The sequence below is a fragment of the Mustelus asterias genome, chromosome 33 (assembly GCF_964213995.1).
Source record: "Mustelus asterias chromosome 33, sMusAst1.hap1.1, whole genome shotgun sequence".
Classification (NCBI taxonomy): domain Eukaryota; kingdom Metazoa; phylum Chordata; class Chondrichthyes; order Carcharhiniformes; family Triakidae; genus Mustelus; species Mustelus asterias.
In genome coordinates this window covers 27,321-45,803 of record NC_135833.1, presented here as the reverse complement: position 1 = coordinate 45,803, position 18,483 = coordinate 27,321, and the positions used below count along the sequence as shown (strand labels likewise).

At 50.0% G+C, this 18,483-nt stretch overlaps 2 protein-coding genes across 2 annotated transcripts in view; one reads left to right on the top strand and one right to left on the bottom strand.

Moving 5' to 3' along the window:
- The window catches only part of LOC144481803 (ADP-ribose glycohydrolase MACROD1-like), a 1,226,842-nt gene that overhangs the window by 1,194,974 nt on the left and 13,385 nt on the right, over positions 1 to 18,483 (bottom strand). The gene's annotated exons all lie outside the window — the stretch shown is intronic.
- Positions 8,862 to 11,501, top strand: rilpl2 (Rab interacting lysosomal protein-like 2). The gene has a single exon (XM_078200965.1). It carries the CDS (start codon positions 9,070 to 9,072, stop codon positions 9,646 to 9,648), a length of 579 nt encoding a protein of 192 aa, XP_078057091.1. The 5' UTR covers positions 8,862 to 9,069; the 3' UTR covers positions 9,649 to 11,501.

Here is an 18,483-nt window from a genome sequence, read left to right as displayed (position 1 = left end):
CCAATCCACCTAACCCGCACATCTTTGGACACTAAGGGGCAATTTATCATGGCCAATCCACCTAACCAGCACATCTTTGGACACTAAGGGGTAATTTAGCATGGCCAATCCACCTAACCAGCACATCTTTGGACGCTAAGGGGCAATTTATCATGGCCAATCAACCTAACCCGCACATCTTTGGACACTAAGGGGCAATTTAGCATGGCCAATCCACCTAACCCACACATCTTTGGACACTAAGGGGCAATTTAGCATGGCCAATCCACCTAACCTGCACATCTTTGGACACTAAGGGGCAATTTAGCATGGCCAATCCACCTAACCCACACATCTTTGGACACTAAGGGGCAATTTAGCATGGCCAATCCACCTAACCTGCACATCTTTGGACACTAAGGGGCAATTTAGCATGGCCAATCTCCCTACTCTGCACATCGTTGGACACTAAGGGGCAATTTAGCATGGCCAATCCACCAAACCTGCACATCGTTGGACACTAAGGGGCAATTTAGTATGGCCAATCCACCTAAGTTACACATCTTTCGACTGTGGCAGGAAACCGGATCACCCGGAGGAAACCCGCGCAGAGATGGGGAGAACTTGCAAACGCCACACAGACGTAGACCCGAGGCCTGAATCGAACCCAGGTCCTGGCACTGTGAGCCAGCTGTGCCAACCACCATGCCACCCAGATCCTCCCCCGCTGTCTGTGGACCAAGGCTACACACAGGGTAAGATTCCAGTTTACCCATGCATTGTGAGCCCAACAATCAAACTGAGATTAGACTCCAAAATAAGGTACGGCAGGGTCTGGTCTCGTCAGGTCAATGGACTCGGGTGGTGGCCAGAGTCTAGGAGCCTCCCAGCAGTGATCAATGCTCAGCAGCCCTACAGAAGATGTTTCTACTTGTGGGGGAAACCTGAACTAGGAGTCACAAATAGATGAAAATCACTTAGAAATCCAAGAGCGAATTCACCCAGTGAAACTTGGAAATGTGGAACTCGCTACCACAAGGAATGGTCGAAATGACTCCTATAGATACAGTCAAGAGGAATCGAGCTTGGAATGGGGCAGTATGATGGTAGGGTGAGATGATGTGGAGATGCCGGCGTTGGACTGGGGTAAACACAGTGAGAGTTTTAACAACACCAGGTTAAAGTCCAACAGGTTTATTTGGTAGCAAATGCCATTAGCTTTCATAAGAACATAAGAACATAAGAAATAGGAGCAGGAGTAGGCCATCTAGCCCCTCGAGCCTGCCCCGCCATTCAATAAGATCATGGCTGATCTGACGTGGATCAGTACCACTTACCCGCCTGATCCCCATAACCCTTAATTTCCTTACCGCTCAGGAATCCATCCATCCGCGCTTTAAACATATTCAGCGAGGTAGCCTCCACCACCTCAGTGGGCAGAGAATTCCAGAGATTCACCACCCTCTGGGAGAAGAAGTTCCTCCTCAACTCTGTCTTAAACCGACCCCCCTTTATTTTGAGGCTGTGTCCTCTAGTTTTAACTTCCTTACTAAGTGGAAAGAATCTCTCCGCCTCCACCCTATCCAGCCCCCGCATTATCTTATAAGTCTCCATAAGATCCCCCCTCATCCTTCTAAACTCCAACGAGTACAAACCCAATCTCCTCAGCCTCTCCTCATAATCCAAACCCCTCATCTCCGGTATCAACCTGGTGAACCTTCTCTGCACTCCCTCCAATGCCAATATATCCTTCCTCATATAAGGGGACCAATACTGCACACAGTATTCCAGCTGCGGCCTCACCAATGCCCTGTACAGGTGCATCAAGACATCCCTGCTTTTATATTCTATCCCCCTCGCAATATAGGCCAACATCCCATTTGCCTTCTTGATCACCTGTTGTACCTGCAGACTGGGCTTTTGCGTCTCATGCACAAGGACCCCCAGGTCCCTTTGCACGGTAGCATGTTTTAATTTGTTTCCATTGAGATAGTAATCCCATTTGTTATTATTTCCTCCAAAGTGTATAACCTCGCATTTCTCAACGTTATACTCCATTTGCCATATCCTCGCCCACTCACTCAGCCTGTCCAAATCTCTCTGCAGATCTTCTCCGTCCTCCACACGATTCACTTTTCCACTTATCTTTGTGTCGTCTGCAAACTTCGTTACCCTACACTCCGTCCCCTCCTCCAGATCATCTATATAAATGGTAAACAGTTGCGGCCCAAGTACCGATCCCTGCGGCACGCCACTAGTTACCTTCCTCCAACCGGAAAAACACCCATTTATTCCGACTCTTTGCTTCCTGTCGGATAGCCAGTCCCCAATCCACTTTAACACACTACCCCCAACTCCGTGTGCCCTAATCTTCTTCAGCAGCCTTTTATGGGGCACCTTATCAAACGCCTTTTGGAAATCCAAAAACACCGCATCCACCGGTTCTCCTCCATCAACCGCCCTCGTCACATCTTCATAAAAATCCAACATGTTCGTCAAGCACGACTTTCCCCTCATGAATCCATGCTGCGTCTGATTGATCGAACCATTTCTATCCAGATGCCCTGCTATCTCCTCCTTAATAATGGATTCCAGCATTTTCCCTACTACAGACGTTAAGCTGACGTTTCGGAGCGCTGCTCCTTCAGGTGGGGTGGATATCTGCTGAATCAGGGAGAAGACTTGTGTGCGGCATAATAGGGACTTGGTTTAGCTCAATTGGCTGGACAGCTGGTTCATGCTGCAGAGCGACGCCAAGAGCGCAGGTTCAATTCCCGCACCAGCTGAGGTTATTCATGAAGGACTTGCCTTCTCAATCTTGCCCCTCGCCGGAGGTCCGGTGATCCACCAGGTTAAATCGCCACCAGTCAGCTCTTCCCCCTCTGAGGGGGGAGCAGCCTACGGTCATCTGGGACTATGGCGACTTTACCTTTCCTGGGTGGCACTGGAGTCATTGTGAAAATCCCCCAGTCGCCACACTCCGGCACCTGTTGGGTAGACTGAGGGTGAATTCAGCAAGGCCAATCCACCTAACCAGCACATCAGGGTGGCGCGGTGGCACAGTGGTTAGCACTGCTGCCTCACAGCACCAGGTACCCGGGTTCGATTCCCAGCTTGTAAGACCATAAGACATAGGAGCAGAATTAGGCCACTCGGCCCATCGAGTCTGCTCCGCCATTCAATCATGGCTGATATTTTTCTCATCCCCGTTCTCCTGCCTTTTCCCCATAACCCCCTGATCCCCTTATTAATCAAGAGGCTTGGGTCACTGTCTGTGCGGAGTCTGTACGTTCTCCCCAGGGTCTGCGTGGGTTTCCCCCCTCCGGGTGCTCCGGTTTCCTCCCACAGTCCGAAAGATCATAGAATCATAGAAGCCCTACACTGCAGAAGGAGGCCGTTCAGCCCATTGAGTCTGCACCGACCACAATCCCACCCAGGCCCTATCCCCATAACCCCATGCATTTACCCTAGCTAGTCCCCCTGACACGAAGGGGCAATTTAGCACGGCCAATCCACCTAACCCGCACATCTTTGGACTGTGGGAGGAAACCGGAGCACCCGGAGGAAACTCACGCAGACACGGGGGAGAACGTGCAGACTCCGCACAGTGACCCAAGCCGGGAATCGAACCCGGGTCCCTGGCGCTGTGAGGCAGCAGTGCTAACCATTCTGCCACTGTGCCACCCTGATGTGCTGGTTAGGTGGATTGGCCATGCTAAATTCTCCCTCAGTGTAAGCCGAACAGGTGCCGGAGTGTGGGCGACTGGGGGATTTTCACAGCAACTGCATTGCAGTGTTAATGTAAGCCTACTTGTGACACTAATTAATACACTTTAAACTTTAAAACACTGGCAATGTTGGTCTGTATGGCATGTTTTTTTTGTCCTAAACATTCAATACACATGGTTTGCACTGCTGACTCACAGCAAGAAGTTTAACAACACCAGGTTAACAACTCACAGCGCCAGGGGCCCGGGTTCAATTCCAGCCTCGGGCGACTGTCTGTGTAGAGTCTGCACGTTCTCCCCGTGTCTGCGTGGGTTTCCTCCGGGTGCTCCGGTTTCCTCCCACACTCCAAAGGTGTGCGGGGTCAGGGGGATTGGCCATGCTAAATTGCCCCTTAGTATCAGGGGGATTAGTGGGGTGGATGTGTGGGGTTGCGGGGAATAGGGCCTGGGTGGGATTGTGGTCGGTGCGGACTCAATGGGCCAAATGGCCTCCTTCTGCACTGTTGGGATTCTATATCCTGGGGCAAAATATTTCCTTTCTAAAACTGATCAATGATCTTCACCTCCTCCAAAGGTGTGGTCAGTGCCTTGGGGCTGGCGATGAAAGATTAAGCACTCGGGACTTGGTTTAGCTCAATTGGCTGGACAGCTGGTTCATGATGCAGTGTGACACCAAGAGCGCACGTTCAATTCCCGCACTGGCGGAGGTTATTCATGAAGGTCCAGCCTTCTCAATCTTGCCCCTCGCCGGAGGTGCGGAAGTTAATTGGCCACCTATGGTCATCTGGGACAATGGCGACTTTACCTTTTAGTAGAGGCGGGTACAATTTTGTCTTTTAAAAAGCGTTTGGACAGTTACATGGGTACGATGGGTATAGAGGGATATGGGCCAAACGCGGGCAATTGGCACTAGCTTAGGGGTTAAACAAAAAGGGCGGCATGGACAAGTTGGGCCAAAGGGTCTGTTTCCGTGCTGTAAACCTCTATCTTTTCCCAAAGATAGGGGAGTCTAAATCTAGAGGGCATTGGTTTAAGGTGAGCTTGTGCTACCAAATAAACCTGTTGGACTTTAACCTGGTGTTGTGAGACTTCTTACTGTGCTTACCCCAGTCCAACGCCGGCATCTCCACTTCATCCCACAGTCCAAAGATATGCGGGTTAGGTGGATTGGCCATGCTAAATTGTCTCTTAGTGTCCAAAGATGGGTGGGTTAAGTTGATTGGCTATGCTAAATTGTCTCTTAGTGTCCAAAGATGGGTGGGTTAGGTGGATTGGCCATGCTAAATTGCCCCTTAGTGTCCAATGATGTGCAGGTTAGATGGATTGGCCATGTTAAATTGCCCCTTAGTGTCCAATGATGTGCAGGTTAGGGGGATTGGCCATGCTAAATTGCCCCTTAGTGTCCAATGATGTGCAGGTTAGGGGGATTGGCCATGCTAAATTGCCCCTTAGTGTCCAAAGATGTGCAGGTTAGGTGGATTGGCCATGCTAAATTGCCTCTTCGTGTCGAAAGATGTGCATGTTAGGTGGATTGGCCATGCTAAATTGCCTCTTCGTGTCCAAAGATGTGCAGGTTAGGTGGATTGGCCATGCTAAATTGCCTCTTCGTGTCGAAAGATGTGCAGGTTAGGTAGATTGTCCATGCTAAACTGCCCCTTAGTGTCAAGGGGATGAGATGGGTACATACGGGGGTAGGATTTGGGTGGGATTGTTGTCGGTGCTGACTCAATGGGCCGAATGGCCTCCTTGTGCATTGGGAGGATTCTACATTCCGTGCTGAGCTGTTTGCTCTCAGCCATGGTATCAGTCGGAGCACGACACTGGTCCTCTGCCGCTCAGAAAGTGGGGTAAATCACCCAGAGCTCCCAATTCCAATCTCCACCCAGGAATCTCTGCTGGGAAGTATGCCATACTATATGATGATGGCGATGAATGATGATCCCGGGAGTGAAGTAGCCTATCAGGACCAAGGTCGCTTGGCTGAGGTGCCGGCATGCAGTTGGCACTCTTGAAACCAGACCCCACCACAGGTGCTGCAAATGGCCCCCTTACACTGCTGTCGTGAAGATGATTCTATATCTCCAATTCAGCACGACCGCACCAGACCATTTGTGAGCAGAGATGAGATTTGTTTTCTCTCAAGGCATTCTACAACTTTGGACCTCCCTGCCTCAGAAGGCAGTGGACACAGGTATCATTTAATATTTTTAAGGCAGAGGTGGATAGATTTTTGTTCGGCAAGTGAATCAAAACTTATTGGGCACAGACGTAGGTGGGAATATACTTGAAGTACAAGCAGGTCAGTCATGATCTTATTGCTCGAGGGGTCAAACGGTGGCACAGCGGGTTAGCGCTGCTGCCTCACAGCGCCAGGGACCCGGGTTCAATTCCCAACTTGGGTCACTGTCTGTGCAGAGTCTGCACGTTCTCCCCTGTGTCTGCATGGGTTTCCTCCGGCTGCTCCGGATTCCTCCCACAGTCCAAAAGATATGTCGGTTAGGTGGATTGGCCATGCTAAATTGCCCCTTAGTGTCCAAAAATGTGCAGGTTTGGTGGATTGGCTATGCTAAATTGCCCCTTAGCATCCAAAGGTGTGCAGGTTAGGTGGATTGGCCATGCGAAATTGCCCTTTAGTGTCCAAAGATGTGCAGGTTAGGTGGATTGGCTATGCTAAATTGCCCCTTAGTGTCCAAAGATGTGTAGATTAGGTGGATTGGCCGTGCTAAATTGCCCCTTGGTGTCCAAAGATATGCAGGTTAGGTGGATTGGCCGTGCTAAATTGCCCCTTAGTGTCCAAAGATGTGCAGGTTAGGGGGATTGGCCATGCTAAATTGCCCCTTAGTGTCCAAAGATGTGCGGGTTAGGGGGATTGGCCATGCTAAATTGCCCCTTAGTGTCCAAAGATAGTACATAGAACATAGAACAGTGCAGCACAGAACAGGCCCTTCGGCCACGATGTTGTGCCGAGCTTTATCTGAAACCAAGATCAAGCTATCCCACTCCCTATCATCCTGGTGTGCTCCATGTGCCTATCCAATAACCGCTTAAATGTTCCTAAAGTGTCTGACTCCACTATCACTGCAGGCAGTCTATTCCACACCCCAACCACTCTCTGCGTAAAGAACCTACCTCTGATATCCTTCCTGTATCTCCCACCACGAACCCTATAGTTATGCCCCCTTGTAATAGCTCCATCCACCCGAGGAAATAGTCTTTGAACGTTCACTCTATCTATCCCCTTCATCATTTTATAAACCTCTATTAAGTCTCCCCTCAGCCTCCTCCGCTCCAGAGAGAACAGCCCTAGCTCCCTCAACCTTTTCTCATAAGACCTACCCTCCAAACCAGGCAGCATCCTGGTAAATCTCCTCTGCACTCTTTCCAGCGCTTCCAATTCCTTCTTATAGTGAGGTGACCAGAACTGCACACAATATTCCAAATGTGGTCTCACCAAGGTCCTGTACAGTTGCAGCATAACCCCACGGCTCTTAAACTCCAACCCCCTGTAAATAAAAGCTAACACACTATAGGCCTTCTTCACAGCTCTATCCACTTGAGTGGCAACCTTTAGAGATCTGTGGATATGAACCCCAAGATCTCTCTGTTCCTCCACAGTCTTCAGAACCCTACCTTTGACCCTGTAATCCACATTTAAATTAGTCCTACCAAAATGAATCACCTCACATTTATCAGGGTTAAACTCCATTTGCCATTTTTCAGCCCAGCTTTGCATCCTATCTATGTCTCTTTGCAGCCTAATGTTTGCAGCCTAACCCAGATGTGCAAGTTAGGTGGATTGGCCGTGCTAAATTGCCCCTTAGTGTCCAAAGATGTGCAGGTTAGGTGCATTGGCCATTCTAAATTGCCCCTTGGTGTCCAAAGATGTGCAGGTTAGGTGGATTGGCCGTGCTAAATTGCCCCTTAGTGTTCAAAGATGTGCAGGTTAGGGGGATTGGCCATGCTAAATTGCCCCTTGGTGTCCAAAGGTATGCAGGTTAGGTGGATTGGCCGTGCTAAATTGCCCCTTAGTGTCCAAAGATGTGCGGGTTAGGTGCATTGGCCATGCTAAATTGCCCCTTAGTGTCCAAAGATGTGCGGGTTAGGTGGATTGGCCGTGCTAAATTGCCCCTTAATGTCCAAAGATGTGCAGGTTAGGTGGATTGGCCGTGCTAAGTTGCCCCTTAATGTCCAAAGATGTGCGGGTTAGGTGGATTGGCCGTGCTAAATTGCCCCTTAATGTCCAAAGATATGCAGGTTAGGTGGATTGGCCGTGCTAAATTGTCCCTTAGTGTCCAAAGATGTGCAGGTTAGGTGCATTGGCCATGCTAAATTGCCCCTTAGTGTCCAAAGATGTGCGGGTTAGGTGGGTTGGCCATGCTAAATTGCCCCTTAGCGTCCAAAGATGTCCGGGTTAGGTGGATTGGCCATGCTAAATTGCCCCTTAGCATCAGGGGGACTCGCAGGGTAAATATGTGGGGTTACGGGGTGTGGTGAACCATCGTTGGTTCCCACTAGATAGTACTGAGCCAGGGTCTGGCCAGTACTACAAGTATGTAATTATGTTGCTGTTGGGGTTAGGGATGGGTTGTTCTACTTGTTGCTGTTGGGGTTAGGGTTGGGCTGTTACACCTTGTATTATAGTTATTATGGTACATCCCAGTCGGGCTCCGCCTCCTGGGAGAGGTATAAAGGTCACTGCTCTGTCTGGGACCCCTCAGTCTGGGATCGTGTACTCTACTTAGTAGCTTCATTGTAACAGTAAATAAAAGCCTTTATTTCCTGAGCATCTCAAGCCTCGTGTGTGATAACGCGCATCACGGGGATAGGGCCTGGGTGGGATTGTTGTCAGTGCAGACTCGATGGGCCGAATGGCCTCATTCAGCACTGTAGCGGTTCGATGATTTCACTCCCATTACATATGTTTCTGTGATTGTGAAGCTGAGATAAACCTTGAAAGAAGGAGCTGAAATATGCCGCCTCAAGCAGCCTATTGCGGAATCAGAAAAGCTATTTTGGAAACAGCACCAGAAAAGCAGATATCCTACTGTGCAGACGTTGCTAAGCAACTGAGGATTGCCAAACACTGGTTTTGAAAGACTGCCGATCGAGGAACCCTCCCACTTCCTGTCACGTGACAGCTCGGCACAGGGAGGGGAAGTGGCTGCTGACGTTTTGTCTGCTGCCTGAAGCAAGGCGTCTAACAGAGACACCGGCCTTAACAGTGCGCTGTTGGAAATTTGTGGACCTGAAGTTCTCCTGAAGCAAGCCGCTTGTAAAACAGCAGCTCTCCATCTCAGGGTTTCATTTCCACTTCTAGTCTGGCCGGAGAACGAGGGGGGGGGGGGCGCTGGAAGGAAAGCCGATGGAGGAGGCGAACCCTACGTCAGCATTTGAGAAAGGTCCCTTCGAGCTCACGGCCGAAGATGTCTACGACATGTCCTACGTCATCGGCCGCGACCTGTTCAAGCTCAGCAGCTCAGAGGACAGCCACACGGTGGCCGAGCTGCAGTACAAGATCATCAGGGTGCTGGAGATATTCGAGTCCTTGGTGGACAAGCAGAACCTCGGCGCGGAAACGCTGAAGATCGAACGGGACAACCTGCGGGCAGAAACGGAGAGGCTCCAGAGGGAGCTGCGGGAGGCCAGGGGCGGGTCGCCGCTGGGGCAGCAGGCCGCGGGGCCGGACAAAATGGTGGTCGACGTTAACGACCCGGAGCGACCGCGTTTCACGCTCCAGGAGCTGAAGGAGGTGTTGCAGGAACGCAACAAGCTCAAGGCCCAGCTGCTGGTGGCTCAGGAAGAGCTGGAGTGTTACAAAAACGGGTTGATCTCCACGAAAGGACCCCAGAGCCTGGAGAAGAAGGCGTCAGGCGCAAACCGTGAACGGGAACAGACCACGGCTAAAAAACTGTTTTTTCTCAAGCTCAGGAAAAATCCTTGAGCTCCTGGGAAAGACGGATCTTCAAAAAAAAAGGTCTTGTGGGCATTTACTCACCCTTTGGTCAAAACGGAATGACAGTGACTCTGGAACAATTGTGTAACGTGTTGGCCGCGGGAATTTTTCAGCCACTATTTTTTCTACACAAACCAAAAAAGAATTGATATTTTTTTGCTAGCATGTAAAGTAACGAGCTGTTTTGTTTTTTTTTTGAGCAGGAATTATAATAGGCTGGGTAAGATTCGGAGAGTCGGCGCAGGCTCGGTGGGCCGAATGGCCTCTTTCTGCGCTGTAGAGATTCTACGATTCCGCGGAGGAATTTTCTTGTCCCACCCGCCATGGGAATCGTAGCAGGCGGGCGGGGAGTGGAGCACACCAAGGTCTGTTGACCTCAGGTGCTCCGGTTTCCTCCCACGTTCCGAAAGACGTGCGGGTTAGGGTGCATTGGCCGTGCTAAATTCTCCCTCGGTGTTACCCGAACAGGTGCCGGAGTGTGGCGACCAGGTCTGCACGTTCTCCCCCCCGTGTCTGCGTGGGTTTCCTCCGGGTGCTCCGGTTTCCTCACACAGTCCGAAAGACGGGCTGGTTAGGGTGCTAAGTTCTCCCTCGGTGTAACCCGAACAGGCGCCGGAGTGTGGCCACTCGGGGAATTTCACAGTAACTTCATTGCCGTGTTAATGTAAGCCTGCTTGTGACACAAATAAATAAACTTTACTTAACCGCGGGGCAGGGTTTTCCGATTTTGGGGCAAGTGCGGCCGGAAAGTCCCGTCCTATGACTGGAAAAAGAAACTAGATTTCATTCCTAAGTCGCCATTTTTACTTAATGAATGGGGTGGCGGGGGGGTGGTGGTTAGAGTTAGTGTTTATGTTACTGGACTACTGATTCAGAGACTTGAGGTCAAGTCCCATCACAACAGTTGGGAAATGTAATAAATCTAGTATAAAAAGCTAGTATCAGTAATGGCGCTCATAGCACCGACAGATGGTTAGAAAGACCTATCTGGCTCCTCTAGGGAGGGAAATCTGTTGTCCTTAAACCTGCTCTGGCCGATACGTGACTCCAGGCTCACAGCAATGCTTGTTTGTTTTTTTAATTTATCGATGCATGGTGATGTGGGTTTCCATGATGTGGAGGTGCCGGCGTTGGACTGGGGTGGGCACAGTAAGAAGTCTCACAACACCAGCTTAAAGTCCAACAGGTTTATTTGGTAGCACAAGCCACAAGCTTTCGGAGCGCTGCTCCTTCATCAGGTGAGTGGGAGTTCTGTTCACAAACAGGGCATGTAAAGACACAGACTCAATTTACAAAATAATGGTTGGAATGCGAGTCTTTACAGGTAATCAAGTCTCTTTAACCTGTGCTTAACCCTCTCTCCACTCACATTGTCTGTACCTTTAAGACAGGCTGTTCCGAAAGCTAGCGGCTTTTGCTACCAAATAAACCTGTTGGACTTTAACCTGGTGTTGTTAGACTCCTTACTGTGTTTACCCCAGTCCAGCGCCGGCATCTCCACATCTTTATTACAAGTACCAGTCTGAGACAGCTCCCTGCCCTTGCAGAGGTGAGAAGCAGGCTGAGCTGTCTACCAGTGAATGTGCAATGTAAGTCTGAAACTTCAAACCACCCCGAGAGTTTTCAAACACTGTTTTAATGCCGACGGCAGTTGTACTGTCGCTGGTGTGAAATCATAGAAATCATAGAAACCCTACAGTGCAGAAGGAGGCCATTCGGCCCATCGAGTCTGCACCGACCACAATCCCACCCAGGCCCTACCCACACATATATTTTACCCGCTAATCCCTCTAGCCTACGCATCTTAGGATTCTAAGGGGCAATTTTTTTTTTAACCTGGCCAATCAACCTAACCCGCACATCTTTGGACTGTGGGAGGAAACCGGAGCACCCGGAGGAAACCCACGCAGACACGAGGAGAATGTGCAAACTCCACACAGACAGTGACCCGAGCCGGGAATCGAACCCGGGACCCTGGAGCTGTGAAGCAGCAGTGCTAACCACTGCGCTACCGTGCCGCTACCGTGAAGCTAGGAATAAAAGGATTGACCAAAGTGCTTTACAGCTGATGAAGTACTTTTTGAAGGGTCGTCGCTGTTGTAATGCGGTCAATGGGATGGTCAGTTCCCACACAGCAAATTCCCCAACAAAACAGCCACGTGATAATGACCCGGATAACCGGCTCATGGGATGTTGGTCATGGAATAAATGTTCATAGAATCCCTACACTGGGGGTGGCACGGTGGCACAGTGGTTAGCACTGCTGCCTCACTGCGCCAGGGACCCGGGTTCGATTCCTGGCTTGGGGTCACTGTCTGTGCGGAGTTTGCACGTTCTCCCCCGTGTCTGCGTGGGTTTCCTCCGGGTGCTCCGGTTTCCTCCCACAGTCCGAAAGACGTGCGGGTTAGGGCGCTAAATTCTCCCTCAGTGTAAACCGAACAGGCGCCGGAGTGTGGCGACTGGGGGATTTTCACAGTGACTTCATTGCAGTGTTAATGTAAGCCGACTTATGACCATTAAATAAATACACCATAAACCTTTAAACACTGCAGAAGGAGGCCATTCGGTCCATCGAGTCTGCACCGACCAGAATCCCACCCAGGCCATATCCCCACAACGCCACGTATTTACCCTTACTGGTCCCGCAGACACTAAGGGGCGATTTAGCATGGCCAATCCACCTAACCCACACATCTTTGGATACAGTAAGAGGTCTCACCACACCAGGTTAAAGTCCAACAGGTTTATTTGGTTGCACAAGCTTTCGGAGCGCTGCCCCTTCATCAGGTGACGAAGGAGCGGCGCTCCGAAAGCTCGTGCTACCAAATAAACCTGTTGGGATTTTATCCTGGTGTTTTGAGACTTCTTACTGTGCCCTCCCCAGTTCAACGCCGGCATCTCCACATCATGGCTATCATCTTTGGATACTAAGGGGCAATTTAGCATGGTCAATCCACTAACCTACACATCTTTGGTCACTAAGGGGCAATTTAGCATGGCCAATCCACTAACCTACACATCTTTTGATTCTAAGGGGCAATTTAGCATGGCCAATCCACTAACCTACTCATCTTTGGTCACTAAGGGGCAATTTAGCATGGCCAATCCACCTAACCTACACATCTTTTGATACTAAGGGGCAATTTACCATGGCCAATCCACCTAACCTACACATCTTTGGTCACTAAGGGGCAATTTAGCATGGCCAAACCACTAACCTACACATCTTTTGATACTAAGGGGCAATTTAGCATGGCCAATCCACCTAACCTACACATCTTTTGATACTAAGGGGAAATTTAGCATGGCCAATCCATCTAACCTGCACATCTTTTGGAATGTGGGAGGAAACCGGAGCACCCGGAAGAAACCCACGCAGACATGGGGGGAGAAGGTAGAAACTCCACACAGACAGTGACCCAAGCCGGGAATCGAACCCAGGTCCCTGGCGCTGCGAGGCAGCAGTGCTAACCCACCGTGCCATCCTTTGTAGTTTGATGTTAATCGAGGAATAAAGATTGGACCGGACACCGGAGAAACCGCCCCCCCCCCCCCCCCCCCCCCCGTTCTCCTTTGAAATAGCGCCACGGGGTCGAGGCTGTTGCCACCTGAGCCTTGGTTGACACAGTAAACGAGGGCAAAAGGGAAAATCATTTCCTGGGAATGGGCCCGCGTCGCCGATGTACAGCTGCTTATGGTGACTCCGCGTCACGATGATAAACTGGAAGACCTCCAAATCAATACCAGCCACGTCGTGTGACCAACCTACAGCCGTGAATACGTATCAGGCTCTGATATTTCATTTTCCAATGGCATCTAATGGGTCTTTTCATCGCATTCCCGCATGCGGTGGAAAATACAACCTTCACCAAGTGCCTCGGGCTAATGGGTGGATGATGTAAAGCACGCGATGTTGTGTGTACTGAGGGGCCAGGTTGTTTTCTGATGAATACATGAATTTTATCGGTTTACTGGGTTCGGCAGCTTTCAAGCTCTTGTAAGTATAATATCGGTGTAAAATATTTATACTACCTTTGGCAGAGATTATTAAATACATTTGTTATTCAGTTGTCCCCAGTTGAGTCTATAACATGTATTCGAGGGACCAATTTACAATTGAGCTGTCAGATTGAGGTAAGTTGATGTTTTGTGATAGTTTAATCATACTTAAGCACATTTCTTCCCCAAACGCATGCATTTTGTAACAATTTATTCCTCGACTAACATCAAAGTACAAAGGGAGGCACAGCGGGTTAAGCACTGCTGCCTCACAGCGCCAGGGACCCCGGGGTTCGATTCCCGGCTTGGGTCACTGTCTGCGCGGAGTCGGCACGTTCTCCCCCCCTGTGTCTGCGTGGGTTTCCTCCGGGTGCTCCGGTTTCCCCTCTCAGTCTGAAAGACGGGCTGGTCAGGTACATTGGCCGTGCTAAATTCTCCCTCAACGTACCCGAACAGGCGCCGGGGAGTGTGGCGACTGGGGGAATTTCACAGTAACTTCGCTGCGGTGTTAATGTAAGCCTACTTGTGACTAATAAATAAACTTTAAACTTCACTTAGACGGGCTCTGAATTGCGAACCTATTGATTACAATTAAACTTTACAGCAATGCAACATGGAAACAGGCCCTTCAGCCCAACCCATCCACGCCACCCTCCCACCTAGCCCCAATTGCCTGTGTTGAGACCATATCCCTCAAATCCTTTCCCATCCATGTCCTTATCTAACTGCTTCTTAAATGTTGCTCTCATACCTGCCTCAACCACTTTCTCTGGCAGCTCATTCCATAGACGCACCACCCTCTGCGTGAAGAAGTTGCCCCTCTGGTCCCTTTTTAAATCTTTCCCCCTCTCACCTTAAACCCATGCCCTCTCGTTCTCAATTCACCTTCCCTGGGAAAAAAGAACATAAGAACTAGGAGCAGGAGTAGGCCATCTGGCCCCCTCGAGCCTGCTCCGCCATTCAATAAGATCATGGCTGATCTTTTCGTGGACTCAGCTCCACTTACCCGCCCGCTCACCATAACCCTCAATTCCTTTACTGTTCAAAAATCTATCTATCCTTGCCTTAAAAACATTCAATGAGGTAGCCTCAACTGCTTCACTGGGCAGGGAATTCCACAGATTCACAACCCTTTGAGTGAAGAAGTTCCTCCTCAACTCAGTCCTAAATCTGATCCACCTTATTTTGAGGCCATGCCCCCTAGTTCTAGTTTCACCCGCCAGTGGAAACAACTTCCCTGCTTCTATCTTATCTATTCCCTTCATAATCTTATATGTTTCCATAAGATCCCCCCCCCTCATTCTTCTAAGACTGTGGGCATTCATCCTATCTGTGCCCCTCAAGATTTTCTACATTTTTGTATTCATTTGTGGGACATGGGCGTCGCTGGCTGGGCCCAGCATTTATTGCCCATCCCTAGTTGCCCCTTGAGAAGGTGGTGGTGAGCTGCCTTCTTGAATCGCTGCAGTCCACGTGCTGTGGGTTGACCCACAATGCCGTTAGGGAGGGAATTCCAGGATTTTGACCCAGTGACTGCGAAGGGACAACCAATATATTTTCAAGTCAGGATGGCGAGTGGCTTGGAGGGGAACTTGTGGGTAGTGGTGTTCCCATGTATCTGCTGTCCTTCTAGTTGGAAGTGGTCATGGATTTGGAAGGTGCTGTCGAAGGATCTTTGGTGAATTGCTGCAGTGCATCTTGTAGATAGTACACACTGCTGCTACTGAGCGTCGTTGGTGGAGGGTTTGAATGTTTGTGGATGGGGTGCCAATCAAGCGGGGCTGCTTTGTCCTGGATGGTGTCGAGCTTCTCGAGTGTTGTTGGAGCCGCACCCATCCAGGCAAGTGGGGAGTGTTCCATCACACTCCTGACTTGTGCTTTGTAGATGGTGGGCAGGCTTTGGGGAGTCAGGAGGTGAGTTACTTCTGTCCAACTTTCTTGCATCTCTTGCGAGGATGCAACAGGGCTCCAGGAAACGGCTCTGGTACCTGAAATAAAGGGCCACTCTTCTTCTGTGCGTGGTGGGAGAGGTGTGTGGAAATTATCATCAGGGCCAGGTCGAACTCCTCTGCATACCAGACCTCCACAGACCTGCAGACGTCCAACAGGGTCCACCAGCGGATAACTGAGATTGGAATCCTTGGTTGATTGCTCCCTCGGTACCCAACAGCCCTGTCATCACCTCCCCCCAAACCACCCCCCCACACACCACCCAACACTACTGCAACCACCACCCCACATCTTCCTTCTGTGACTGGACTTGTTTCCAGACTGTCACCTCTCTTCACTTCTTCCAAAAAGGTCATCGATGGAAAGGTTAACTACGTGTCTCTTGTCACTAAACCTGTTGAGTATTTCCAGTATTTTCCCTTTTTATTTGATTTTTTAAAATATTCACTCATGGGACATGGGCGTCGCTGGCTGGGCCAGCATTTATTGCCCATCCCTAGTTGCCTTTGGAGGGCAGTTGAGAGTCAACCACATTGCTGTGGCTCTGGAGTCACATGTCGGCCAGACCGGGTAAGGACGGCAGATTTCCTTCCCTAAAGGGACATTAGTGAACCAGATGGGTTTTTCCGACAATCGACAATGGTTTCATGGTCATCAGTAGATTCTTAATTCCAGATTTTTGTTCATTGAATTCAAAAACTTTTTACCCAGAGGGTGGTGACGGTCTGGAATGCGCTGCCCAGGAGGGTGGGGTGGAGGCAGGTTGCCTCACAAAGTACCTGGATGGGTACTTGGCACTTCATAACATTCAAGGCTAAAGGCCAAGTGCTGGCAAGTGGGATTAGGCGGGCAGGTCTGGACCTTTCATGCGTCGGTGCAGACTTGATGGGCCGAAGGGCCTCTTCTGCACTGAAGTATTCTGTGAAATTCCACCATCTGCCATGGCGGGATTCGAACCCGGGTCCCCCAGAACATTAGCTGAGTTTCTGGATAAATAGCCTGGCGATAATACCTCTGGGCCATCACCTCCCCCTTCGATTCCTGATTCAGGGACACCGATAGGAACAGTAAGTAGGATTGCGTAGAATAAACAGCACTGAGACAGGCTATTCGGCCCAACCAGTCCTTGCTGGTATTTAGGCTCCACCCCAGCCTCCTTTGCTAATATCTACGTGTCAGTATATGATAGAATAGAATCATAGAATCATAGAATCCCTACAGTACAGAAAGAGGCCATTCGGCCCATCGAGTCTGCACCGACCACAATCCCACCCAGGCCCTACCTCCGTATCCCTACATATTTACCCACTAATCCCTCTAACCTACACATCTCAGGACACTCAGGGCAATTTTAGCATGGCCAATCAACCTAACCTGCACATCTTTGGAGTGTGGGAGGAAACCGGAGCACCCGGAGGAAACCCACGCAGACACGAGGAGAATGTGCAAACTCCACACAGACAGTGACCCAAGCCGGGAATCGAACCCAGGTCCCTGGAGCTGTGAAGCAGCAGTGCTAACCCACTGTGCTACCGTGCCGCCCTGGATGATGGATGAATAACACAGCAGCTTGTCTTTTAACTGAACTTAAGGACGATACCTGGACTTCAGGGGTTAAGTTGCGAGAGAGTTGGCAAACTAGGCCTTTATTCTCTCAAATTCAGGAGGTTGAGGGGTGATCTGATAGAAGTCAACAAAATATTTGTAGGGAAGGACAGGGTGGATAAGGATAAACTGGTTGACGGCTCTAGAACCAGGGACCATAATCTAAAAATTAGGGCCAAACCATTCAGGAGAGATGTTTGGAAAACACTTCCACACGCACAGAGTGGGGAGGTTTGGAATTCTCTTCCTCAAACAGCAGTGGATGCTGATTTGATTTGATTTATTCTTGTCACACATATTAACGTACAGTGAAAAGTATTGTTTCTTGCATGCTACACAAAGCATACCGTTCATAGAGAAGGAAAGGAGAGGGTGCAGAATGTAGTGTTACAGTCACAGCTAGGGCGTAGAGAAAGATCAACTTAATGCGAGTTAGGTCCATTCAAAAGTCCAACGGCAGCAGGGAAGAAGCTGTTCTTGAGTCAGTCGGTGCGTGACCTCAGACCTTTGTATCTTTTTCCCGAAGGAAGAAGATGGAAGAATGTCGGGGGTGCGTGGGTGGTCCTTGATTATGCTGGCTGCTTTTCCCCGAGGCAGCGGGAAGTGTAGACAGAGTCAATGGATGGGAGGCTGGTTCAATTGTGAGGTTCCAGTCTGAGATAGACACACTTTTATTGAGCAGGGGGGGTATCAAGGGATATGGGACTCGGGAAGGTAGAGTGGAGTTAGATCAGCCATCATCTTACTAAAAGGCACGAGGGGCTGAGTGGCCGACTGCTGTTCCTATTCTGCACCCAACGCGGCAGGGGATACACACTCCACATAATTTCTCCACTGCAACTGTTCCAGCTGTGTCTATTTATACTGTATTGGAGGTTCAGCCAGCAGCCATTAACCTGTCTCTAATAAGGCAATTAACTTAACAATGCAATCAGCCCAAGCCTGCTCTTGGTGAAAGGTTAGGAATCAAACCAATGGCAGGAGTGGAAGTCCCCATGACAGGGAAGTATTGGTCGCTGCAAACAAAATGGAGCTGGCGGAAATAAGAGAGGCCTTCACTTGCTGATACGCTGACATCCTCTGATCTCTCCTCATCTAAATCTGTCATCACAACACCCCCCCCCCCATTTTCGTCCCAGAAATTATAGAAACCCTACAGTGCAGAAGGAGGCCATTCGGCCCATCGAGTCTGCACCGACCACAATCCCACCCAGGCCCTACCTCCGCTGAGTTACCCCGCTCATCCCTCTAACCCATCACATCCCTGGG

Excerpts from the sequence above, each read along its gene's own strand:
- rilpl2 (XM_078200965.1), top strand. The coding sequence starts at position 9,070 with ATGGAGGAGGCGAACCCTACGTCAGCATTTGAGAAAGGTCCCTTCGAG.